The following is a 26,798-nucleotide window of genomic DNA, read 5'->3' as shown; positions in this document are numbered from 1 at the left end:
ATGGGTTTGGTGCAAATCCTATTGAAGTCATCAGGACAACTCCCATTGGCTTCCATAAAATTTTGATCAGGCCCTAAGAGAGGAAAGGCTGAAGGAAATGGAGGTGCTGGATAAATCAAAGCCTGGATTCATAAAGATACTTAGGCGTTACAGTGCTTAACCTTTGGGCACCTACAAAAATCATTGGTACAACATTGTTATCCACAAAGCCTGAATTAGGTGCCCAGGCTTCCTATTTAATGAGTGGGTGACAAGATACGCGCCTAAGAACGTGATCCATAAAAGCCAGCACCCTAGGAAGGGAGCTGCTTAAGCTAGCCAATGCTAGATGCCAACAACTCTGTCATGGAGTTAGGTGCCGAAGTCTGGGCAGAAAGGAGATGCCTATCGCTGCTTGCAATCTGGAGCCAGGAGCCCCTTTCCTGGAGTTTGGGGTGTTGGTGCAAAAATGAGGTGGGTGCTTGCCTAATTCTCAACAAAACAGTGGGGGGAGGAGGTTGTGCTGCCCACCTTATAACTCACCTGGGATGTGAGAGACCTAGGTTCTATGCCCACCTCTATTGGGTGCAGCGGCGGGGAGAGGATTTGCACAGGGATCTCCTACTGCTTAGGTGAGTGCTCTCACCACTGAGCTATGGGATATTCTGCCGAAGCTGTTGCACTTTGGAGAACTGCTTGACGAGTCATTGGGCGAGAGAGAAAGAGGGTGTGAGCATGATTTTGCAGTCCAGTGCTTAGGGCGCTCCAGCTCTAGTCCCCCTGCTCTAATGACAATTCAGTTATTTATACACAGTGGAACAGCTTCAAAAGGAAAGACTGAGAGAGCCCAGATCAAAATATTCCATGGCCCTGTGGTTAGAGAGACTCCTAACAGGTGGGAGATCCCGTTCAAACCCTTTCTCTTGCTCAAGCAGAGAACAGAATTGAACCTGGCTATCCCACATAAAAGTTATAAGGGAGACACGACCACCTTCTCATCTGGCCAGATTTTGAAAGGGACCTGATCTGGTTGGAAACCTTTGAGCACATCTATTGCATTGGGCTGCAGGAGTGAGATAGGTGGAGGAAAACCTTTCTTCCCTGGGTTTGTGGATAGCTCTGAGGCTTAGGCACCCAGATGCTTATCTCACACCTAGAGGGAGGCAGCAGTGTGCTCAAAGACAGAAACATAGGCAGCTAGGGAACTTTTACCCAGAAAACATAGCTGCTGAGTGAATTTGAGTGGCTTCGGTGGCAGGTGAATGGGAGTTTTGCACACTGCAGTGGCACCTGAAACTGGGCTTTTGGTGTCTAGGGACTTTTTGTGGATCAGGACCTGAATCTCCAAGCATATCTTTGAAAGCATAGAAGTTAGAGAGGGAGAAGAGTTAGTGGGCTATTTAGCCCTTTTCCCAGCCAATGCAGGGTTGCTTGTGCAGCATATTCTCCAGTGGTTTGTGCAGTCTGGTTTTAAATATCTTGGAGCTCTTTCCCCTTGAGAAACAGAGTATGACAGACTGCAGATCTTGTGAGGTTTTTGCTTTCTTAAGATAACCCACCTGGCAAGCAGGTTTTCTCCAGCACTTGCAGCTCCATCGAATAAGTGATATTACCCCATAAATTGTCATGCCTAAGTCACAGACAACAACATTACTCGTCCTAGGAAGTGCACAAAGAAATGCAGCACAGCAATCTCTAAGATACTGAGCTTTCTCTGTTAAATTTGCTATGGATGATTGGATTTATCAGTCTGCATGTGTTTTTGACTGATGGATCATGCTGGATGCTGTAGGCAAATGTACTAATTGGTAGAACAAATAGAAAACCCTACGGATGCCCACGCTTAATGACACTGCCCATATTCTAAAATGTCTCTGCCACAAATTACTCATTACATGGCTATAGGCAATACAAGTTAATTTATCAGTATCAATTGCTAAGTTAAAGCATGCACTTCTAACAAGACACACTGTACAGTACCTAGCTAGGAAAGTTTCCAATAGCTCAGCTTTTAAGCAAGAAAGAAAGAGAGTGAGAGAAAGAGTCCAGGCCAGTTCAGCAAGAAGAAAGTAACAGATATATAATATATTGTAAGGTTAATGATCTAATGGATGCTGATGAATTAATTAACTTTTAATTAGTTCTACTGTGGTATTGTATTAGAACCAAATTATTGCTGAAGAGGACAATCTTCAAGCTGAAATCCTCACAGGAGCATCCACTTAAAACGCAAAAACCTGGCTTCAGAACAAAGACAAATTGTATAGAAATGTAACTGGGTGTTGCCTATAATGATTTAAAGCCAGATAATTGCTTTTGAATCCAAGCTGAACAAAAGGAAAATCAAGTATGAGAAGGCAGCAAATTCCTAAAACTTTTCTGGCAGTGGCGGCTTTATCTTGTCACGTTGTCCGTTGTGTATTAGCTTGTTTTCATCCACTGATAAATCTGACAGACATACCTGGATGAAGTACCTCTGAGTTGTGCTAGTCTAAAGAGGAAACATTGATGCTTTAATTAACCTTGTAACTGTACTGAGACACTCAGAAATTACTGACCTGGACTCAATAGTCAAATGAGATACAACACCCTATTGTAAAGCTAAAGAGTAGACCACAACTTTAGCTGTCTAAACAAGCATAAGAGATAAGGTGGGTGAGGTAATATCTTTTATTGGACCAACTTCCGTTGGTGAGAGAGACAAGCTTTTGAGCTTACACAGAGATTTTTGGCTGACATGGCTACAATGCGGCATAAAAAAACATGAACATTGGGGATAGGAAACTTCCCCCCAACTGAACTAGTTGGCAGTAAGTGGTTCAATGCAGTTTCAAAAGCTCTGGCTGCCAATGCCCCAGTAATTTATGAATGGTGACTACCTAGAGCCTCCTACTTCCAATCCAACCCATCACAAAGAATTTGCCAGAATCCACCTTAACCACCTGTTGTTATTAGAGCAGAATCAAATTTTTCAGACAAAACTTTTTCCACTAAAAAATGCATGCAAATTCACCAAATTTTCTTGGTTGGAGGGGAAAGAAAACCCAAAATTCCAAAAATATTGAAACATTTTGCTTGGACATTTTCTAAATGAAATGTTTTGATTCAAAATGACTTTTCATTTTGAATTTTACTTCAAGTTTTTTTAATTTTAAAGTTTAAAAACCTCAGACAAAACATTTTGATTCAGGTCAAATGACACATTTCGTTCTACCCTCAAACAATTTGTTTTTCACGTTTTTAGTTCAGCCAGCAAACCAAAAAATCCATGATTCTCACAGGTTTATTTATTATTATATATATTGCAGTATCACAGAGGGGCCTCAGTCACAGGCCATGGTCTCAATGTGCTACGCCCTGTAAAAACAGAACAAAAAGACCCTGCAAAGATGAGCTTAGAATCTAATGAATCTTTCTCAGTGCAAAGAATCAGAGTCCACATATGGACCCTAATGAGGCCATACTCTCAGTCTGCCCTCAACAGCAAGACCCAGCCAAATGACTCCCAGTTCTGAACTTGGGTTGGGGATCCAGAAACTGGCATTGGCTACTAAACAGATCCACAAAGGACACTTACCACAGGGGCCACCTGTGTTTAACCTGATTATCATTTCCCCCATCCTAACACAGACATACCTACTTTCTGTCAGGTGTTAAGAAACTGACCCAACAGCTCTTTAAAGTTGGAAAAAATAAGTTTGCTCTCTCATCAGGAGCACTCCATCATCCCTGAAAAGTTACAGGAGGAATGGTTAATATTACAGTAGCTGATCACTGAACTCTCTAAGTCCTGGAAATGCTTAGGCACCTCCAGCTTCACAACCTTTCTGGTCTAATTGATCCTGTAGGACTTCCCACAAGATTTGCCTGTGGAACATCTTGGACCAAACTAGTAAAACCTGTGGGGAAAGCTGTGCTCCCAGGTCTTTTTTTATCCTGATCACCAAACTAACAGCAGCTGTGGACAGAGCTCACTTTTCACCTGTGTAAGTTATTAAAACCCAAGGTGGGTAAAAATGAACTGAGAATGAATGTAAGAGAGGCATTAGCTGTTTCCACAGCATGTGTTCTTGTCCAGACTGGAGCACCTATATGGCTTCCTTTCCAGAGCTGTGAGGTGAGTCACCTGAGTGGCTGGCTGCCTGCTTGTGTAGTTAATGAGTGCTGCTGGGCCTCATGTACATTTGTGAGGCTTAGACACTTGGTACTGTAAGAAGGATATTAAAAAACAAGTAACTCTCAGTATTAAATTTCCAGTAATGCATTTAAATCAAGAGAGGTACATGTGTATTTACAACTAGCCAATTGCCAGTGGCCTATACACTGCGGCTGGAGTTTCATAGATATTAAGGGCACAAGGGACCATTATGGTTATGTAATCTAATCCCCTGTATATCACAGGCCAAAGAACTGCACCCAGTAAATTCTGCATCAAGGGAATAATTTGTTTGAGCTATAGTATATCTTTTCGAAAGACATCAGATTTTGATTGAAAGTCTGCAAGGGATGGAGAATCCACCACACACCTATGTAAATTATTCCAAAGGGTAATTATTCTCACTTTAAAATAGTTGCTTCTTATTTTTAATCTGTATTTGTCTATTAGCTTCAGTTTGCAACTGCTGGATCCTCTTATGCCTTTTCCTATTAGATCTCTCACAATAAGGCAGCATTTCCAGACCTTGAATTATTCTTGTAGCTTTTTTCATGTACACTTTCCATTTTCCCCCAGTTTCTGGAATCCACTGGGATTTTGGCACCTAACCATGGAATGTAGGACTGGAAGGGCCTTCGGTAGGCCACTTAGTCCTGTCCTCACCACTGAGGCAGTAGTAAGTATTATCTAGACCATCTGACAGGTGTTTGTCTAACCTGTTCTCAAAAACCTCTAATGACAGAGATTCCACAACCTCCCTAGACAATTTGTTCCAGTGCTTAACTACTGTTGTGGTTAAGAAATCTTTTCTAATATCCAACCTAAATTTCCCTTGCTGCAGCTTAAGCCCATTGCTTCTTGTCCTGTCCTATCAGTGGTTAAGAAGAAGAATTTATCACCCTCCTCTTTATAACAACCATTTACGTACTTGACAACTGTTATCAGGTGCCACCTCAGTCTTCTCTCTTCCAGACTCATCTCACTTTTTTTCAATCTTTCCTCGTAGGTCATGTTTTCTAGACCTTTAATCTTTCCCCAAGTGTGGTGCCCAGAACTGGAGACGGTACTCCAGCTGAGGCCTTAATCCTCTTGGGTTCCTACTCCCAGTCTGAATCTGCTAGGCTAAAGTTCCAACAGGGTTTCTGAAGTAGCTGTCCCCTATTATATGCAAATTAGTTATCTGGGATGAACCCACCTTTTAACACTATTGTGGACTGAAATCGGATCAAGAGCCTCCCCACCTCTTGAGGTAAACAAAGGATGCTGCAAGGAGAGTATGTTTTCAGGGGGAGTGGAAGGAGAAGAGACAGCAATCAAGAAATGCCTTTTACAGGACATCCTTTTGTTGTCTCATTCACTGGGAACTATCTGAGATTTGGTGCTAACCACATAGACCTTGATATACTGGACAATCAATATTATGGATCCTTGGTCCCATTGGAAGTCATCTTTAGACCAGATCATGTTTGACATATCATTCGCTGATTCTGCCACAATATTGCTCACACAGTGCATGCCAAAGAAATTGGCCCAGGAGGAACGGGGATGGAAGAGCCTTGTTCATGCCCTATGCAATATATGATGGCATGAGAAGGACTCAGATACATGACATGACTTTGGTGTTTTGTTTTGCTCTTTTTCCTGAGGAGGGATAGTCATTTAGTTGAGTACTGGGTTAGGACTCAGAAGAAGGGGTTCACTTTCCACCTCTGCCACAGACTTGTAGTGTGACCTTGGGTAAGTCACCTGTACCTCAATTCTGCATGTGTACAATCTTTTATTCAATCTATATGTTGTGCTTGGGCATGGACTGTCTCTTCCTATATTTATGTGTAGTACTTAGCACAATGGGGCCAGATCTTAATAGGGCCCTCTTTGCCATACCATACCACTACTGATAAAGCTAATTTCAGCCTTTAGTAAAGCCTGAAACATCTCTGTGTGTGGGCTTTTGTTTGGATAATCCATCTATTTAAGAGCCCCTCTATTCACATAATGGAAATTCTAGTCAGAATGTGCGTGTGTGTATAAAATATACAGTTGCAGGATGAGAATTTGTTGTAGAAATGAATCAACTGCTTCTGGCATATCCATCTCCCTATATCATTCCATTAATAATGCTGATAAAGTTTACACTTAAGAAACTGCAGCCCAGACCCCTTTACTTTTCAAGTCTTCAGGGAGTGTGTGGCTATCTCTGGCCATCTGGACTGAACTCGATAAATGTTTGCAATGTCTGGTGTTTTGAAGAAAGGTGGTGGGGTGTGTGTGTGTGTGTGGGGGGGGGGGGGTAGGAAATTCTTTGAGCCTTTTTATCCCTACAGTAACTATAGACTTTGGCAGGAATGTGGGTGATTAATTTCAAGTCTGTTAGCTCAGTCCATCCAGTTTAAGCTTTTTTTTTTTCCTTTTCTTTTTCCCCTCCTCCCCTGGATGTCTTGGAGACAGCAGCGTCCCCCATGCTCTGCTATTTCACCAAACCCTGTGAATTCAGCTCTGCTAAGTAAACATTACCGAGCTGCTAATCACAAGCTCTGAAACAAAACAGCACTTCACTTCGGGATCTGGGCAAGATCAGACCTCTCTCCCTCTCTCTGGCTGTCTTTCTCTCTCTCCCTCCCATCTCGCAGCTTTCAGCCTCTCTTTCTCCCCATGCTGGGGAGAACTCGCAGAGTGAAACTGACTAAGGCTGCGATTTTGTCAGGTTCTTGCTTGCTTGTTTTCTCCAGAGACAAGAGGGGTATTTCCTAGTCATCCTTTCCAACCTGCTCATGTTGTGATCCGCAGCAGCAACAACACAAAAAGTTGTTGGGAGCATCGATGATGGGACTTTATTTACAACCCTTAGCTTTGCACTGTCTGGCTTTCACTTTTCCCTTAGTGGCGCTGGGTTTCTCGGATGAAACCTTAGAGAAAGCCACGAAATCAGAAGGCTATTGCAGCCGGATTCTGCGAGCCCAAGGCACCAGAAGAGAGGGATATAATGAATTTAGCCTGAGAGTAGAAGGCGATCCTGAATTTTACAAGCCTGGAAACAGTTACAGGGGTAAGTCTTTGCAATACTGTAATGACACCGTATAATAATAATGGGCAGAACAAGTGTCACTGAAACTAAAAGGCGTCTTTTTCTCTGTGTGTGTGTGTGTAATCGACACGGCGTAAGGTACTCCCGCTCACCGCTTGCCATGGGGATGCTTTCACAGCAAGTGAGTGGGAGTTTTATTTCAGAGTAACACTTCACCCCAAATATTTGATTCGGCACTAGGGGGGATTTCCTGCTTCTTTCGTGTGTTCGAGTTGGGTTTTTGAGTGGCAGCCAGAGACCACTTGTTCTATGGTGCAATACAGAGCCCCCCTCGTTCCCCACCCCCGTCAATGTAGCGCAGTAAATTGTAAAAGATTTAGCTCACGGTGGAAAGGCTCATAAACCCGGTGCTAATTGCCCTTGCCCCCAAATATGAGTATTAATGCAATGCGTTAGCATACAGGCAAACAATGCAGGAGGCTGCTAACTTCCCCACTTACGTTTATTCCTCGCCTCCCCCCACCGCGTTTTTGTTGGGGACGTGAACAGAAGGTTCAAGCCTGAAAGAGAGAGCAAGAGGGAGATGGTGCTAAATGACCACTGTAGATAAGAGTCCTGGGGATGCATTCTGTGCTGAACCTATAATGCTGGAAATGAACTTCCTAAACACATCTCAGCATTGCTGGGTAATTAACAGGTGAAAGCAGTTTCAAGTCACTCTTTCTTTGGAAATAAACATCCCTCATATGCACTGTTGATGTCGTATTTAAAATAACTACTTTGAAAATAAACCGAATGTGCCCTTAGACATCTGATCTCTTATTACAGACTAATAAATAGTGTATTGGTGAAACCATCTTGTGGGGAGAAGAAATAATTTTTTCAGAGCTTCTTTTGAGTGGTGGCTCTCACTCCTTCCCCCTTTAGTTTGATTCAGTGTAAAGAGCAATGCTGTCCCACTGGATGAACATAGCTATCTCAGAATCTCAGTTCAAGTTGAAAAATAAATCATGTGCGCAGTCTCCTAGAATATAATCATTAGGCTTAAATTCTTAGGGGGCAACATCTACAACAGCGATTAGCCTGTTGTGAGCATCTTTCTTCAAACAGAGAAATTAAAACCTTATAGGCAACTTGTAACATGGTTTGAAGAAATACACATTTCCCACAAACAGGTTAATAGACATTTGACTTCATAGCTTGAGTTTGCAAGGTTTTATATTGCATGTCTGCTTAGTATCTGTTCTAGCGGCACAACAGAGAACCTCAGGATCTTTGGCAGTGACTTGCACATAATTTACAAAACTTTATAAGAATATTTATTTCCAGTGAAAATGTCATTAGGGTGTTTCATTCATCTGCTGAGAAGATTTTATTTTATTTTGAGATGGATTACATGGATTTCTGAAACACATTTGTAGTTCAATTAACAAAACAATCAGTTGAATGTATGTTCACTACTTTTTCATTCTTAGCCCTCAAATTCTTGTTCCTAACAAGTTATACTGTGGCATTAAAGGTTCAGCTAAGCACACATGGTTGTGACATTTAAGATTAAATTATTCAGATGACACCTAAACCTTAGCAAGCAGGCTTTCAAGAATGCTTGACTGGAGTGTGGGTGGAAGATAGCTAAATGTTCCTGTAAGCATACTTAACAGCTCCAACAAGAGTTAATGTAACTTGTTTCATGTATAATACGGTGACATCACACAAAGTTTTATAACAGGGTTACTGAGTTCATTTTCAAAGGAGATTCCACTGGGAAACTAGAAATATCCTTCTGTGTTATACCAAGTGAAGAAGCTGTATGTGATGAGAAAAGCTTTGACGTTAAGGACAAGCCGGTTCTGTAATTTACCAGAGAACAAGGAACAATGTTGTAGAAGGCTCTGGGAAACCTGAGCTGAGGCAGAGCCAAAATTAATCAAAGGTTGTTACCGTGGGCTGATTTAAGGTGATTTAAGGTGACCTGCAGCGCTAGGCATGCCCCCTGGGGGCTTCAGTAACCCTGATCCTTTCAGATCCCTGCCTCTGGGTTGTTGATGGAGGGGGCCACCCACTGCTGCTGTTCCAGTGCCGTAGGGAGCAGAAGACCCCAGAGCACAGCTGTCATTCATCTTTTAGAAGGGGCCTTTCTGTTCTCCAGCCTTCCGTCATTGGGTAGGACAGAATCTATTTGCACAGAAGGAGGCACTCAGAGGGCTCTCTATGTGGAGAAGTCTTATTTGCTATCCCTGTAGAGTGTTCTGAGTGGCAGTGGTAGGGGACAATGGGCTCTCTAATGGACAGGCAAGGTCCCCCTCCCAAGGCTCCACAGTTCAAGGAGCCGTTGGGATGGTGATGGCTCATAGCTTTGGAATCAGAGGGGAGGACCTCTTCATAGGACCCTGTGATCCACAGATGGGAGTAATTAGTGGCCTCAAGAATCATGCTAATGATGATGGCAGCAGCTTGAGGGCTCTGGTCATGGGGGTACTTCCTCCTCCAAGGGCCACATAAAAACCCTGAGATCAGCATCTGGATGCCTCTGCATCCCAAAGAAGAGGCATCAGCAGCAGTAAATGCCACCCAGAGGAAAGCCAGCAGTGGTGGCTGAGGAGACCCCCTTCTCGTCCTTTCCCTGGCTGCCAAAAAAGGCTCTAGTGCTGTAGCAACTGGGTGGCAGGGCATTCCCCTTCCCTCTCCCAGCAGCAGTAGTGGAGGAACTGCTGTTCCTAGTCCAGACAGTCTGTTCCTCTGGCTCCCATGATCATCTGACATTGTTCACGTCACTGCATGATCCTGCAGTTCAGGCCCAGGTGTAGTCGACAGGTCTACCATTGGGTCAAATCCAGACCATCAGACGCTTTAGAACAAACCATGAAATTTTATTACTTACTTATGATCATTTGTTTATCATATATTGTTATTGAAGTGTGAAAAATGCTTCTCTGGAGTCTGGACTTTGACTTGACAAAAAATAATTTACTGCCCTTGGTTTAGGCCCATATGCATAGAACTATTGTGCCTGTTAGAAAATCCAGGCCATAATAGGTCTGCCGTTGCTTTCACTGAAGTCAAGGGCACAATTTCCATTGCTTTCAAAAAGGGCATGATTGGACCTCCTTGTAAGCAATCAAACAGGGACTCAAACTTTAAAAATTATTCTGGGTAATAAAGTCTTACAGACAGTAACTGACAGTAATCATTCCTAGCCAGGATGCTTTATTAATCCGGGGTGGGGGTGGCTTTAGCTCAGTTAGAAAACTGCATGGTGTTGTTTTACATGAAAAGACAGAGTAAGTGCTATTCTCATCAATATGTACACGCACACACACACACACAAAAAACAACAAAACAAAACAAAACAAAAAAAACCTTAAAAAAAGTCTGTAAGATGGATGTTTCACATGAGCATACAAAATGCAAATTGTTTCCTCCTGGAAAAACCTGAAATTGTTATGCTATTGAAGGAAACAAGAATGAGACCATTATAATCCATTTAAATGCTCCTTCCATTAGGATGCTGTTTCTGTTGCTAATGGAATTTTCATTTGCAGGTCTGTTCACCTTCTCTGAAGAATAAACAGTGTTCAAGGACCAGCTCAGTTAAACATTGTATGGTCCATTTGCATTGGTTTTCCAAGTGCTTCACTCTTGAGTACTGTTGGATCTGATTTTCTTTCTCTCTCTCTCTCTCCACTACATAAACAGACACATGCATTTTTGGAATGTGTAAACAGCTGCTTGTTTGACACAGATATGGGTGCTTCTCACATATCTACCTTGGAAGTTTAATAGGCATTATTATCAGGGTAGAAAGCACCTCATGCAACTAAAGTGCCTTATTCTGTCTTCACTTATGCAACATACAACACAGAATTTTGCTTAATTTAAATGAGAAAGTCACACACTGTGGCTTCTTTGCCTAAAGCCAACTGCGTTTAGAATCCTACCATGCAATTCTGATTGGATCATATTTAGCAGGAAGAGTGTAGAGAGGGAGTGTATATCCTTGTAAAGGGGTTAGGATTTGGCCAAGAGGTATGAAAATGATCAAAATGAATCTCTGGCATTTAATCTTCCCCAGGAAAGTAAAATGTACACAATCCTTTTGCTTAGGTTGAATATCACCTTGAGCTTTACATAGTTTTTACTTTAGTCTGTTATTTTCAATAAAGAATTTAATCTACATGTCAATCAATCACCCCAAATGACCTACAAAATAATATACACAGAACCTATAATTTAGCTCAAGAAACAGCCCATATTAAGTAATGAGACACCTTCATCTCTCGCATGAAACGACACTGAGCTCTGACATAGAATCACAGTCATACAGTTGTATAAAGAAACAAATATTGTATATCAAAAATGATACAATGTGCATTCAAGTTACCATAACAAGCCTTTTTATTTAACAATTCTTCAAATCAAATCTTGTAAATCAATGTTACCTTAGCAGAGTGGATGGCTCAGGGAATTGATAATAGGATAGAAATACTTCTACGTCTACATCTCTGTGTTCAGTGTAGCCCAACACAGTAGGGTCTAAAAAGCTATCATATAATGGCTGGGTGGTGTCCTAAGTATTACCAACTCGAAGCATTCAAAAATCGTGTCTCAGGCCTCAATGTATCATGAGTAGCTTAAAAATCATGAGACTTTTAAACAGTAATACATTTTAGACTCATTTTATTTACTTTTTATTAATCATTTTATTTTGGACTTATTTTATTTACTTTCTCAGGAGCTGGGGTTTTAAGTAAATTTTGTGATTTTTGGCAACACGGTGTCCTACCTGAAGTTAATTTAGAGATCTCAGTTCATTTCTCAGTGTCTGGGTGGCCACATCAGGAAGCCACCACAAATGGCACACATTGCCAATCTCAGCAGACTAGGGGGAAGGAGACCAACCAGGGACTAAGAGGTCCATAAGGGCTGAACTACTTTTTCACCAAGAGCTGGACCCCCAGGTTAAGAATTTGGTGACACTGGTAAGACAGTAGGTGGAAGTTTGCACTGTATCTACAATACAGACACACAAATTCATTCCTCAGAACTGCCAGTTCAGCACCTTTCAGGAACACGATGGGTGAATTCCTGGCCTCATTCATGTCAATGGCAAAACTCATCCTCAGAGACTGATGCAAAGCCTATGGAAGTCAATGAGAGTATTTATATTGACTTTAGTAGACTTTGGATCTAGCCCTGTGACAGGATGTATAAACCCCACACTGGTGATGAAGGAGGTAAGAAGCTGCTGTGGGCAAAGCTGGCCCCACCCCTTGGCTCCTGTCAATCATCTCAAGGGTAGACTAAGGGCTTAAAAGCAAGATGTTTCCAGCAGCTGCTGAGCTGCTCTGGGAGAGAGCAGTTGGTAGCGCTACAGCTCCAAAGGGAATTCCTGGAAGCCTTCAGGGGAATTGCCCTCACCAAGTCTATTTACAAGTGCCTTCCCCCACCTATGCCTACAAGGAGACGACAACCCTGGTATACTGGCCAGGTAAAATAGGGGTGGAATGAGAAACCCCAAAGCGAGCCAATTAGGTGGTTGGTACCACTATCCTCTACTCCTTTTTGGGTTAGGGAATCTGACAATATACAAAAGGGACTAGGGGAGAGAGGTCCAAAAGCCCCATCCCAGCCAAACACAAGTGGACTATGTAACTCAATTGGTATCACAGGATCCCTTACTTAGGCAGATGGAGGCATCCATCAGGGTCCATAAAGTAGGAGGCTCCCATCAGCAGCCCATGAACTGTGACAAGTCCTAATTTCACAGAGGAAAAACCCCCAGAAAGAAATGTTAATTCATTCTTATTTTTTATAAAATCTAAAATGTGCTAGATGCTTTATTGTTGCTCTGGGTATTAACTATGTTATGGTTGTGTATCAATAAATGCAACTGTAAAACACATAGATGCTGATTCAGGAAAGCATACCTATTCAGGACAACACTTACATACATGTTTAAGTGTTGTCTTGAAGAGGGATAGGTTTGGGACCTTGCTTGAATCGGGGCCATAGTCATTATGTGCATACTAGTACAGTTCTTTTATTCCTTGTGAGCCAAAATCAGCCTGCTTTCCGCAACAGTCTTTGCTGTTACTTTCTTTTTGGTGCCGGAAAAATCTGACAAAGAAATAGCAAATGGGCTTTATTAAGGGGATTAAATGTATTGCTAATCAGAAACAAAGAATGAAGGGACATTAACTTGGTCTCAATTCCATCTTCTCTGTCTTGTGAGAAATCTTTCTCTCTAATGTAACGAATTATGAGCTAATGACATGAATGGTCTTTATGTGGAATAGTCTGGTTGTCATCAAGGTTACGGTGTAAATTCAGCACTGGTAGGGAATCACATTGAAAAGATAGAGGCACTCATTCCATAGGTAGTAATTTACACTCACAATTCATGTCATAACCCTGATCACTGAAATATTGCCCCATACTCAAATTCTTATTTCCAATATCCGAAGAGTAATAAAAACATTCAAATTGTGTATGAGATCCACATGATAATAAACACCAATATGTAAGTTCAAAAATTCCAGAATAGGGCTTTAAATGTGCTTTTTAAAGGGCATAATTAGATTTTGGATATATTACCTATGCCAAGAGTCAGCGCACAATTGAAATTTTCTGCTCAAATTCATGGTCCTTTAAATATTGCTGAAATAACCATGTATTAAGGTGTATTCCCTTTTTTCTTTTGAATTGTGACTAATCCATGGGAAAACTGGCTACTTATAGATAATTTTTGTGGGAACTTGACTTGATAAGGATCTGTTCCTTAGCAAGAGTGAATGGGTGTACTTCATTGACTTCAGAGATCTTGCATCTGTTTACTCCAGCTGAGAATCTTGCCCTGAATTTTCATTTAAATTCATCATTTAGAGCTGTAGAAGTTTGTCAGAACCACTACTGCCAACCCTTCAGCCTTCTGCAATGACAAGAGAATAACTATTATTATTATTATTTATTAATATTGTCATAGTGCCTGGAGCCCCTGTCAGAGACTGAGAGTTTGTGCTAGGCACTTTACATCATGTAATGAAAACACAGTCCCTGCCCCAAAGAGTTTGCAGTTCCATTGAATGAATAAAAATATAGGCTAAAAGTCATGACACTTTCAGTAACGTCTTAACTTGTTGATCAATACTCTGCCCCTCTCTGGAAAAACAATAAACTCCTAGATCATAGTGAACCAAATGCTGCACTTACATTCACAAAAGTATTTGCAAATCAATTCCTCTATTTGACCAGCTCTTCCCAGAAATCAGACTTGCTCATTTAACTTAATTTTTTGTTTAATATTTTGTTCATCTTTCTAATCCTCTTTCTTCCTGCCTGACCAGAAGGTCAGAGGTAGAAATCCTGCCAGAAAACCTATTCTTTTCTTTTCTCTGACCCAACTAAAAATTAGATAGTGCTGTAAATCATCTGATAAATACTGCCCTTGTGATATTTCTAGACTAACTTCCAAATCAAGGTGAACTACCTGTGTTCCACATAAGCAACTACACTTTTGCATAGTGAACAAACCCTAACATACAAACCCTTTAAATTTTACCTATCATTGTCAGATGCTCATTTCAACCACTGTTGACCTAATAGTGTCAAAGGCATTCTACTATGGCTTTTCTCCTCTGCAGTGGCATTGGTAGTGGGAATTGTTCACAAAATATCAGGGGTTTTCTTCAGTCTTTGTGGTGCCAACCAGAGTCTGAGAGTGTGAAGGTAGAGTATGAAATGACAGTATCTCCTTCCCAGTTGAAGCTGAAGCTATTTTCACAGTGTAAGCCCAGTTTTCAAACACCTATTTTTTCTACCCAAAAGAAACCAGTCTCCCTGAAATTTCACATGCCGTGTCTCATCCCAGGGTAGAATTTTTCTGAGAAGCATGGAAAAAGTTAGAAAGGAATTTTAGAGTTACTGAGCCACATTCTGTCCCCCAACTCTGTTCCCTTTGCACCACTCTGGAAGCGTAAATGACATGGAGAGACCGATGTTGGTCACCTTGCATAAGGCACTGCTGGAAGGTTCTCAAGTAGCAGGGTGATGCGGACAGTATACAAACCTAGGTAGAATGGGAGAGAATACAATAAAAAGCTGGACAAACAAGAAAGTCGGGGAATCCCCCAATATAGGGGAATCTCCAGGGATTGTAAAATCAGAGCAGCCAGCTCAGTATGGCACAATCACCTTCCCAGACACTCCAGGCTTGAGGGCATTCCTGGGAGGCTGAGGCATTGGTAAGGGTGCTTTTGAGAGGGTTTTACTAAAGTCCACTATGCTTTGGTAATCCACAGCTGGCAGAGCAGTACCCAGGGTCAATTCTAACTGTAAATTATGCTTGTGGCCTGTTCATCCCCAGGATGAGGGCAATGGAAAAGTCGTTTACCTTGATTAGTGGACAAGGCATTTGTAGTTCAGTTGAACGCAGAGATCTAGATACAATTTTTCTTAATATGCATTTAAAATTAAGGAAACTTTGTATCTGTCATGGGCCAGATCCCTTCTCAGCAAGGGTCCAAACTAGGGGAGAATGCACCAGTAGATATGTCTCTGCAGCAAAATTCCCTCAAGAGTTTAGCATATTGACAGTCCATTTTCAAAAAAATCTGTGGGTTGTAAATAACAGCAATGTTTCATATTAAAACTGAGATGCATTGGCAGAATTCTGTGTGGAAACGTGGACTGAACCTTTCTGCACTCTGCCTGGCTGTATTCTATTAGTCTTTAGCACCAAATTAACACAAATATTTAGACCAAGCTGTAGAGTAAACTGATACATGGTTTGTTGATTTCACAATCAACTATTCCCCCCCACCCCTTTTATTTTTTGCTTCAGTATCACTTTCTGCTGCCACTCCAGCCTACTTCCGTGGATTCACACTGATTGCTCTGAAGGAGGGCAAAGAGGGAGACAAAGAAGAAGATCATGCAGGAACCTTTCAGGTGAGAGGCACTCCCTTGCCAACTCCTTGATGTATGGCTTCAGTGCTCCACTCCATTATATGGTTGGTGCAAAAGGGAGCCATTATTAATGCTAAAGACTGCAAGATGTTATATAAGCACGAACATTTCTGCGGATGTTGGCATGATGAAGGGGCAGCATAATTTACTTTGCTTTCTGCTCAGGCTCTTCAGGAAATCTGCAAGGCACTTAAACCTTGACTTCAGTGGAACTTCAACATGTGCTTAAAGTTAAACTTGTGCTTAAGTGCTTTGCTGAATCAGGGTCTAATAGATCTGGGTATTCTGCTATCCAAAACAAATGTGGTGGTGGTTTTATCCATACATTTTGCCTTTTATATTTATTCTTCTACATGTTTTTGTCCTTCAATATGTTTCTTTCAAATATAGCTAATGCAGTGGTTCCCAACCTTTTTGGCTCGAGGGCCACAGATATCATTTTTACAACCCTGAAGGGCCACCAGTCTCTGCCAGCAGCCCTCCCCACTGCTTCCCACCCCCCCAACTGCAGCCAGACAGAAGGAGTTCAGTGAGAAAGCTGGCTCTTCACTGATCTCCCCTCTCCCTGGCTGCAGCAGGGAAACCGCAAGCATCATGTAGCCCTGTGCACTCCACCTGGGTCCCTAGGCAGTGGCTCCCTTCTGCAGCCAGGGGGATGGAAGATCAGTGCTCCCCTCTCTCTGGCTCCAGCAGAGACCCCAGCGTCTAAGGACCCAGGCAGAGCTCTTTGCTGTCTGCTAGAGCTGGGGGAGGGGAGCGCCGATCTCCCCTCCCTCTGGGTCCAGCAGGGACCCCAGTGCCTATGAACCCAGGTGGAGCACTTTGCCGTGCTCCCTCCTACAGCCACAGAGAGGAGAGCGCTGATCTCCCATCCCCTTTGCTGCAGCAAGGAGCACTGCACTGATCTTTTAGCCCCATGGAAACACGCTTTACCTGGGTCTTTCGGCAGCGACTCCCTTCTGCAGTGAGCCACTTTGAAAGCCCCCACAGGCCACTTTTGGACCCCAGGCCACAGGCTGGAGACCACTGATGTTTCCGGGTCATTTCTTTGTTTGCAACCATCTTACTATCTATATGTTAGAGTCTGATAAAATTACGCTGAATAGTAACCGGCTCCGTGACTAGTCCCAATTAAGTCAGTGCGGTAAAGTGCGACTCAGTGTGATTAAGCATATCACAATCTGGCCCTTTGGGTGTTATCAGAGAATAGTTAGGGTTTTTTGTTAAACTTGGCTTCCTTTCAGTTATTTCAAAACCACATTACATGACTGATAAATCTGCACAGAAGTCAGAGTAAGTCTTACATTCGTAAAGTAGGCAGAAATCATGCAGTTCTTGTCCAAGGTTCCTTGCTGAGCTGTTGGTACTGAATTTTCACCATATAAATATTATTATGGATGATATTATGCACAGTTAATAAAATAGACAATGAAGCTAAGTATAATAATAAATGAATGAAAGATTTATCCTGGCAACTAGCATTAAACAACAAACACTTCAATATTTTAAAGAGAGAAATGCAAAAGACTTCATTTTTGGTGAGCAACAAGGAAACAGACATCAACATAATCCCACCATTCCCTCTTACAATTTCTTTTGGGGCTGTTACATAGTAAATGTCACCAGCAAATTCCATATATTGAATATTAGTCCTATTTCCTCATATCCAGAATGTTTGGCAGTGGATTTGAGACTTCCATTTGTTCAGTTTACAAGAAAAACCTAAAACTATGTGATGTGGATTTGATCCTGGAATTGGGCCTTCAGAGTTAAGCTTTTTCCTAGGTATGTGGCTGATGTGGAATGGATTTAAATTATGATGATATCCAACTGGAAGTGATATTTGGCTCAGTTTGGACAGTGGAAGGGGATTAGAATAAAGCATAATCCCCACATTTTAGAAAGTACAAATTACTGTGGTTCATTTAATAATGACTATATTTTGAAAAAAGGTTCCTTTACTCTTTCTATATTTAGTTGTATTCCCACTCTTAATGTCACATTGAAGCAAATATCTAATTAATTTCTCCATCACTGGCCAGTGTGGGAAGTTATGCCTGATCTTAGATTCCAATGGAAAGTGCATTTCTGCAGCATAATAGAGTTAGAAACTCACTTAGTTTTGCAGAAGTGGAGAGCAATTTTGAAGCCAGGAGAGAGTGGGTGGCAAATGGAAATTTCTAAATAGCTCAAAAACACCTAATGGATCTCAGTGGAGGAATGATTATTAAGATGTTTAATTAGTTTTATTATATTGCTGGCAAGCTGAAATCAGCTTTTTAATTGGCAGATGAATATTTCAAAAATGGTGCATACTAAATTCATATTTCTGTGGCACACAGTACTAATTGTCTCCTTCCTCCTGCGTAGATACTATTAACTGCTGTTCCTCAGGTTAGTACCTGTCTATGATATCTGGATTCATAAATAATTTAAGTATAGATTTGACTGACATATATTCCTGTGGCATGGCTAGATACTACCAATCAGAGAGAGAGAGAGACTTTTTAAACACTGTATCAGATTTGCACCATGAGTTGCACTATGGTATAAAGTCACTAGAGATGTGCAATAAATATTTTTCAAAAAAAGAAATTATGGGAACAAAATTCCGCAAAATCCCCTTGCAATTTTTCTAAATAATGACAAAAGGACTTTATCCTGCTTCTGAACCACTAATGTGGCCCTTTGCATCCATGAAGAGCCCCATTTACTTCACAGAGTTCACACTAGTAGATTCCAGTACAGGATCATAGCCAAATTTATAAAATATGATGATGCATTTGTATACATTGTGCAAAATTTAATGAAGCCATGAAACAAGAGATTTATTCATGTAAATGTGAGCCTGTAGTATATCTATAATAAGAAGAAACTATTTTACCCCTCACAAATATGTACACCACATTATTAATCTTGTGAAAGCCATTGGCATACAATGCCTGAAGGGCTGCATTGAAATGAACACTGTATATGGGGGAAAACTGAATCTACATTGTGTACTCAGATGAAGATTCCACTACAGCCATGGATTATTCTATGAAAATATATATCTGTGGAGAGTTAGGAATGAAATGAGGCCTGCTTCACCATTGCAATGCTCCATCGTTTCAGTGGAGTTATGCCAGTATAAAACTGGAGTAACAAGGTGGTGAATAATCTCAATGAATGATGGAAAACTGAGGGGAGAATTAGTCATGGAATATTTTATTGCATTCATGAAAGAAAAAAAACAATGCCAACTAAAATAAATGGATCTTTTAAAAATAAAAGATAATATATCAATGCTCAAAAAGTTGAATTGCCATAGTTTTTAATTTTAAGAATTGTCCTTTGAAAAACATTAAAATGGCAGCAAAAGCTTATTCTTTGTAAACTGCTTAAAAATTAACTAATCTGCATAAGGATTCTGTGTTATTTATCTGCAATGTCCATTGTCAGCAGGGCAGTGGAGAGCAGATCTTGAAAAATGTCACAGAGCACACAACAATTTAAATTAGGATGTGTAACTTTATAAAAAGTCAAGCTTTCCAATTAACTTTATTTTCAGTGAGTGAATGTCAGAATTATTGTGATTATTAATAAACAATAACCTGTGGTAATCGTTCACTACAGCATAAAGGCAATGCAACTGTTTACAGTGGTTGCAGTCATGCTCCAATCTGGTTGATGTTCCAACACTTTGCAAATCACAAGCATTTTCTCTACTGCAGTAAATGGGTGCCTTGGGTTAAGTCTTCAGGGGTCCACATCAAGCCTTTTGGAATCCCCTTCTGGCTCATTTATTTTTGTAGGCTAAGTAAGTCAGCCGATATGGTCAAAAACTTCATTAATCATTAATCAACGGGGTCCTGATCTTATAAATGGCACAGCTGTTCAAGCTGTTGCTTGGACAATGCAGGGACATGGATGAGTACTTTCTTCACTTTTTTTGGTCACCTTCATGTTAACCACATGAATAAACATTCCTTGCTTAAAGTGATACAAGTTTGTAGTTGTAGCCACACTATTTTACATCTACTTTATAATGAGCAAGGTGAGGCACTTTAAACATGGATCTGCTCTCGTTTCTTCCTGTGAGGTGGCCACAACTTCCACTTATATGTCCCATAGCTCACAGAGGTTTGTTAAAACAAAACAAAACAAAACAGACGTCAAATAGCTAAATGACACATAATGTTGGGAATAAAAGACACCAACATTCTTCATATAAGTTTGGGGATTTAGCGGCAGGGCTCCTGTTTACACCAATGAGAGTCATGCAGCTCTACCCCCATGTAATGTGCTGAAAGCTTAGGACATCATGTTCCATTGGCCTTTTTACATAGGCCATTCCCTGCAGTTGTCGTGCAAAGCGCTGAACTTTCCATTTTGTAACATTTAGCAACACTGTCAATGCGTATTGTTTAGCACAACAAGCTGAGCAATTTGAAAGCAAATTACACCTGAGCACAACAATCAGGCACTGATTAAATATAATTAAGATTAGAACAGTATCTGTACAAACCAAGTCTACAGGCTGCTTAAAGCAAAACACGTATACACAATCTTAATAGATTTGGTTTAGTGAATTAAGGTATAGTTGTTTTAAACTAACTGTCCAGTTAAACAGCAGTAATTTAAACTGTCGTGTGCTGTAAACTCATATACCCCAATATGTCTTTCTAATGTGGAACCACAACTTAGGCCATCAAGTCTACAACTGCAGCCACTACGGTAGTATTCCAGGAGTGGTCCTCCTTCTATCGATGTGACAACTACATGGGTTTGATTTTCTTCCCCCTTGCACTAGTGTAAATTGGGAGTTACTCAGCTGAAGTCAATGGAGTGTAAAGCCAGTGTGAGAATAGAATCAGGCTGTGTATTTAAGTGAGTTAAATGTATCATTAAAAGTGCTCCATGTATAAAAGTTAAATGTATGTGATAATGTATAATTAAAAAATGTGCTGTTATCTTTTGCTGTGAGCCTTTTACCTCTCGCAAGCTGAGTAGGGTTGGATTAGGTCAGTATTTTTATAGATAACCACAGAGGTAAAAACTGGGTACTGTAGGAGGGGTATTGGTGATTTAGTAGGTAGTCTTTTTCCTTTGAATTTGTATTGAACCAATGCTCCAGAATGGTGCTGAGGGCTTTTGTGCTGCTGAAGCTCCTGTCATTTGATAGGACATAAGAATGAGGTGCTGATCATTTGTGATCATTAAAGTTCCTGTGGCACTGTTCATATGTGTAGGGTGGTAACCACAAATTCCAAAGTGGAAAACTATAATACATTGTACAGGATCTTACAAAAATGGTTATTCTTCACTATCAGAGCTACAGTAATATGTCGGGTTGTTGTGTGGTCAAATAGTTGACCCATTTCATTTCAGAGAAAGCGAGTCTCATAATGTTTTTGTGTATGTCTAATGATTTATGAACTCTTGGAGTTAGGAATTCTGTGTGTGTGTGCGTGTGTGTGTGTTTAAAGAACCAAAATGTAGCTTCAGAGAGTGGTGGGCAGTTAATTGTTTGAGTGACGTGAATTCCTATTACAAAGGAAGCACTATAATGAAGCTGTGTCATGTCATCACGTAGGTGCATTGAGATGTTATTTTGTTTCCCAATATGAAGACACTACGAAAAATATATATCTTGCCCAGAGCTATATGAAATTACGGATTCACTTCACAGGGGTTTGTATTCCGTACATATCTCATTCTAGAATCTCAGACAGAAACTCAGTCAGTCATCTCTGATTTCACATAAGCATATGAAATAATGCATTATCACTTGGTTTTGATGCAAAATGTTAAATCAACCCAGATTCTCACAAAATGTTTGCGAACCATAGTGAATCTTTCAATAAGCAAGGACTGAGTCTCCAGTTGATTATAAAGCCAGGCAAGTTCTATGAGGTTTTGGGTTTTTAATGACACCTTCACGCACCACAGTAGTGAATTAAACTATGATACATGTGCATGTTGACACCATCTAAAAGTAAATTCAGAATTTTCAACACTCTCCAAACTAGCCTTGCAAAATGATAGACTGAATCATTAAAACTGGAAAAATAAAATAAAAATTGAGAAATAAAAATATGGACACTATTAAAATGTGTTTTATGATGGATTTGAAAAGCTAGTGACCATATGGCTACCACTTCTGAAAGGGACATTCCATGCCTGATGTACATTTATCATAAAGAGAAGAGATCACCAGAATCAGAAGAGAAATCAGTCTGAAATGGCTGTATTCAAGTCATTAAGTCCATGATCCAATATCTTAATTAGGGGGGAAGTGTGTTAAAGATAAAAGGGTTGGAAAATGTCAGGTATATATTTTGAGGGATTTTGGAGGTGAGAGAACCTCTAAGTAAACCAGGAATTATAACATGCATTTTTAGTCTCCAAAGACTTTCTTATTGACCAGTGGTATGCCCTGGAGAAATGTTTCTGCTGAATTGCAGTCCCTCCTTACACTGCATGTTATGCTATTAGAAGTGTTGTTCTATAAAGAAGAAACCAACTTGATAACAGTACCATGGTTCTATGTTAATCTTTGATTAACAGTGGAATTGGTTACCCCTTATAAAGATGGGGTTATGTTTGGTGTTAAAGATGTATATACCTTGCAGAATGTGCCAAACCCAATTCAACCTAGCTTCTTGACTTCAGTTTTACACTATTGAGTGGTTAAAAATTAAAAGCTATTTCCTGATCGAGCAGGTTGGAATGTGATGAACAGCTTTCAGGAACAGTTTTCTTAAGTTTTACATAACATTTAGAAAAATGTTCTTCTCACTGGCAAGTACTGGTTGAAATCGGCTCTGTAGGAAATTGACTCTTGCTTGGGACAGATAGTGGAGAACCAGAGGAGGTGAGATAGTAATAATTGAATGAGAAAGAAGGAGGTAAGGGACTGATCAGAAAGGGAGGTGATGCTGAATGGAAGTCCATTTTGGGCATTTAGGGGAAGTGTGGTGCTGGCGACACTACCAGCTCCAGTGATTCTCAGCAGTGGAACAGTGCCATGGGAGCTTTTATCTGTCAATGAAAATTAAGCAACCTTGAAGCTTCTCTAACAGGTGCTACGAGTAATTTGGCTTGGCTTGTGAGAGGAGTATAAACGTGGCATAAACTCACCTGTCTTCGATTCCTTACATGGGCTGTGTGATATTTTGGTATGCCGAGGAAATAAGCTCAATATCTAGTATATGTTGGTTTTTTCTTAAACTCATTAGTGAAATAGTAAGATTGCACAGCTAAAATAAGAAAAAGTTAGAAAACCATGAAACTTAAGGATACCATGTCAATATTAACTTGCCTATAGTTCATGTTTGGTATAAATTTACAAAGAGAAATAAGAATATGAAATACTATGTGTGTGTGTGCAACATAGCCCAGTTAATGTTACTGAGTGAATCTTGATTTTTAATTTCTTGACTTTTTCTTATTTTAAATCTACAAGTTGAACATTGCATTACGCACAATTGTTTGCATTCAATTTCCCTAATTTTTTTAGCCCTATAAAGAAAAGGGCTAAAAGTGGCTTTAGTAATTAAACTTGGCCCAGACACTTACACGCAAGTCTCAAAAAGTAAGCCTTTAAAATGGTATAAGCACTTACTTCACTAAGAAAATACACTAAGTGTAGCATGTATGAGAGGTTGCATACACTCACAGTGCCTCTCTAGTGTGAGATATATCAAAGTTTTCTAACGCACCTGTGTAGTAGTCAATTTGCAGTGAGTTCATAACTCTCAATATCCAATCAATTGGAGATTTTTTTTCAAATGTGTTTCCTTGCCATAATACTCACTAAGACCTATTTTCATGCAATATTTCATGTTTTTAAGTACAGGGATTTTTTTTAATTACCAGTGTGTAAAAGGTGCAAGACAATAATTTTTAAAAACTGAACTAGTCTATGTTTTCCTCCATGCGGTGAAGACAACAGTACAAAGAGGATTTTATTCAAACTTCTAAAAAATTGCCTTTGTCTAGAAGCTGGGAGTCAGATCCTGGGCCTTGCTTTGGTGGCCTTTGCTTTGACTCCCCTGTTGGTAGAGTTTTGGTAGCAGTTACTATGTCATCCCACCCCCAATCCTCTGCCTTGGGTGAGGGAAGGGGGCAGTCTTAGGGTATCTCTATGCCCTGACATTCCCCAGGTGTCAGAATGCCAGTCAGTGTTGTGGCCAGTAGACGTAAATTAGAACAGACTTGTGACTGCTCTAATTTACACCAGGGAGAGGACTAGCCCCCAGCCACACCAGTATCTGGGAAGCATAAAGGAGAATTAAAGCCACCTTAGCTCCCATCCTCTGCTCTTGTGTTAAGCACAGTTCATCTGGACCTGAGGACCTCCATCTGAGATTAGAACATTTATGTTCAAAGGATGCATTTAAAAGAAATGGATGAATACGTAAAAGTAGGGTTACTATTGAAACTGTTCTGCAGCCATAACAATAGTAAATGTTGTAATATATAATAGGTGTGGTATAGAATCCTTAGGGAATGGGCTATATTTATTCATGATTTCCAATACTTCTAAGGCACATATCAGATTTTGTTCTCTTATAACCTATTTGATCTTTTCTGATATTCCAAGAGTAGGAGTAATCATATTCTGTTTGTACTGAAAGACTTAATTATACTTGATCCTACTTTGTTTAGACTACTTATCTCAGACCTATTATTTTTAAAGTTAAATTTTTGCTTTTCAAAGAGGAGAAGGCTAGGGAAAAGGGGAGGGAGAAGGTAGATAAAAGAGCAAACAAAGCCTAAAAAATGGAGAAAAGTTATATACCATGTCTCATCTTAAGCAACAGTCCAAGGTCCCTACAAAATTAGTTACCTATTGTATGTTATCATTATCTAAGATTGAAGAACATTTTAATGGGAGCTTCCTGGAGATATTTTAGAGTGGTTGCTAGAGCAGTGGATTCAGTATTGTGGGAACCCCAGGTGTATGTATTTAGCAGGAAATTGCAGTCAGTCAATTACCCCAAATGTTAATCCTACATGTTAAGAAAACCTGACCATTCATTTTGAGAAGTCTCTGTATTATCAGTAAGCTGATCATTAACTCTCTACATTTGCCAAGTAACCCAGAGCAGTGTGCCATTTGGCTATGTGAAATTTCTTGGTTTTCCTGGGGGTGGGGTTTTTTTTAAGAACCTAGTTTTATTATCCTTAAAGGTTTCCACACTTACAATTATCTGACTTAGTATTGGGATTTGTAATGTGAAGACAGTGGAATTCTAAAGTGCCCTTTTCTTCCAAATATCCAGTGTCCCAAAGGGTGATCTCTGGGGATTATTTTCTGAACCTGTGCATCATTTTGACTGATGATATGAAAAATCTGTATACTGTCTGCACAAAGTTTGCTGGATAGTAAGTTGGTTTAAAACATTATGTTCCAGATTAGCTGTAAAGATTTCGGTGGCTATTGCAAAAGAGATCACATAAGTCTAAGAGTTCACCTTTATTACAGAGTATGAAAGAGATTTGGGATTTCCTTTCTAGGATAACAGACTTGGCTATAACACACACAGAACCACTTCCTACACTAGTGTGTGCGTATTTCCATTCTGTACACTCCATTTCCAGAGGAGTCTGATTATGGAACATATCCAACTGGGCCAGAAATAACATTCCCATAGATGGGAATATGCAAGGGAAAAATGAAGATAAACTTGGAATTTCAGGTTAAAACCCTGAACTCCTGTTTCCACAGCCAATGAACCTGGCTGGCGAAGCAGACGGCATCAACCATAAGGATACTTTACTGTATTGCCCTTCTAACACAGGTCAGAAAAGGGACCACAACAGGAATAATTTATTTTTCAGACTTGGTTGTAGCAAACCAATGTAATATTAGTGGATGACTCTGGGAAGGAACAGGAAGGGCCAGATTGTGATTCTCTTTCTGACATCAAATAGTGTCTCATTCCATGTGTGGTTCCACTGAAGTCAATGGCATCAAACATGTTCATCATGGGTCAAGTTGTTCTGTCCTTAAACTTCTTTTCATCAAATGTAATAGACTTGTGGCTTCCCCTTTATGGATAATAAAGTAGCTTTTGAAGTGCCTCAAACAGGCATTTCTTTGTACTTACAGAGTACCCTTTCGTCACAGGATTTCAGGTGAGCATTATAAATCTATTTTACAGAAAAGTAAGTTGTGAAGCAATTTATTCAAGGTTACATATCATATTTTGGGTGTGGCTGTGAATAGAACCCAGAACAGCTCCGTCTCCCAGGGTTCTGCTGTCAACACAATATCTCCTAAATCAAGCATGTTTGAACATGAATCTTTCTTTGCATGTACGCTGTGGCTATGCCTTAACATTTGTAAAATGGATAATATTCATTTCAAGAGAACGAAAATCTAACACCACTTCTAAAATGCAAGCCCATCATATAATGGTATTGCCCATTTCTTGAGAGCTGCATACAAAACATTATTTCCAATATCACTAGTAATTGTGGCAGTCTATATCAGAAAGGCAGGCATGCCCTCCATTAAAAGATTAAAACAGTATAAAACTACAAAATACTGCTGTTTCTAAGCACACTAAGTCCTGGCCCACCCTAAACAATACATGGATTTGGATCTGTTCTGTGTATTTCATTCTGCCTGTCTCTTTCTCATTCTGTATCAGCAAACATCAGGATATAGGTGTATTCCTGATT

General features: G+C 40.3%; 1 protein-coding gene across 8 annotated transcripts in view; it reads left to right on the top strand.

Annotated features, from left to right (window-relative positions):
- The window catches only part of SPON1 (spondin 1), a 678,179-nt gene that overhangs the window by 381,709 nt on the left and 269,672 nt on the right, over positions 1–26,798 (top strand). For 5 of the 8 annotated variants that reach the window (XM_067532126.1, XM_067532125.1, XM_067532124.1 and 2 more), the window contains 2 exons: positions 16,000–16,106; positions 26,224–26,249. Coding sequence is in view for 2 of the 8 variants with exons in the window: in XM_067532122.1 (XP_067388223.1) it covers positions 6,956–7,181; positions 16,000–16,106 (333 nt within the window). In the remaining 6 variants the exon portion in view is untranslated. Of the gene's footprint in view, positions 1–4,027; positions 4,097–6,666; positions 7,182–15,999; positions 16,107–26,223; positions 26,250–26,798 lie in introns of those variants that run through there. The other 3 variants (XM_067532130.1, XM_067532122.1, XM_067532123.1) reach the window with 3 other exon arrangements.

The sequence above is a fragment of the Emydura macquarii genome, unplaced genomic scaffold (genome assembly GCF_026122565.2).
Source record: "Emydura macquarii macquarii isolate MOO-44397 ecotype Brisbane River unplaced genomic scaffold, CSIRO-AGI_Emac_v2 contig_3240, whole genome shotgun sequence".
NCBI classification, from domain to species: Eukaryota; Metazoa; Chordata; order Testudines; family Chelidae; genus Emydura; species Emydura macquarii.
Note: the sequence above shows the minus strand (reverse complement) of the source record. Positions and strands in the feature narration are given on the sequence as shown.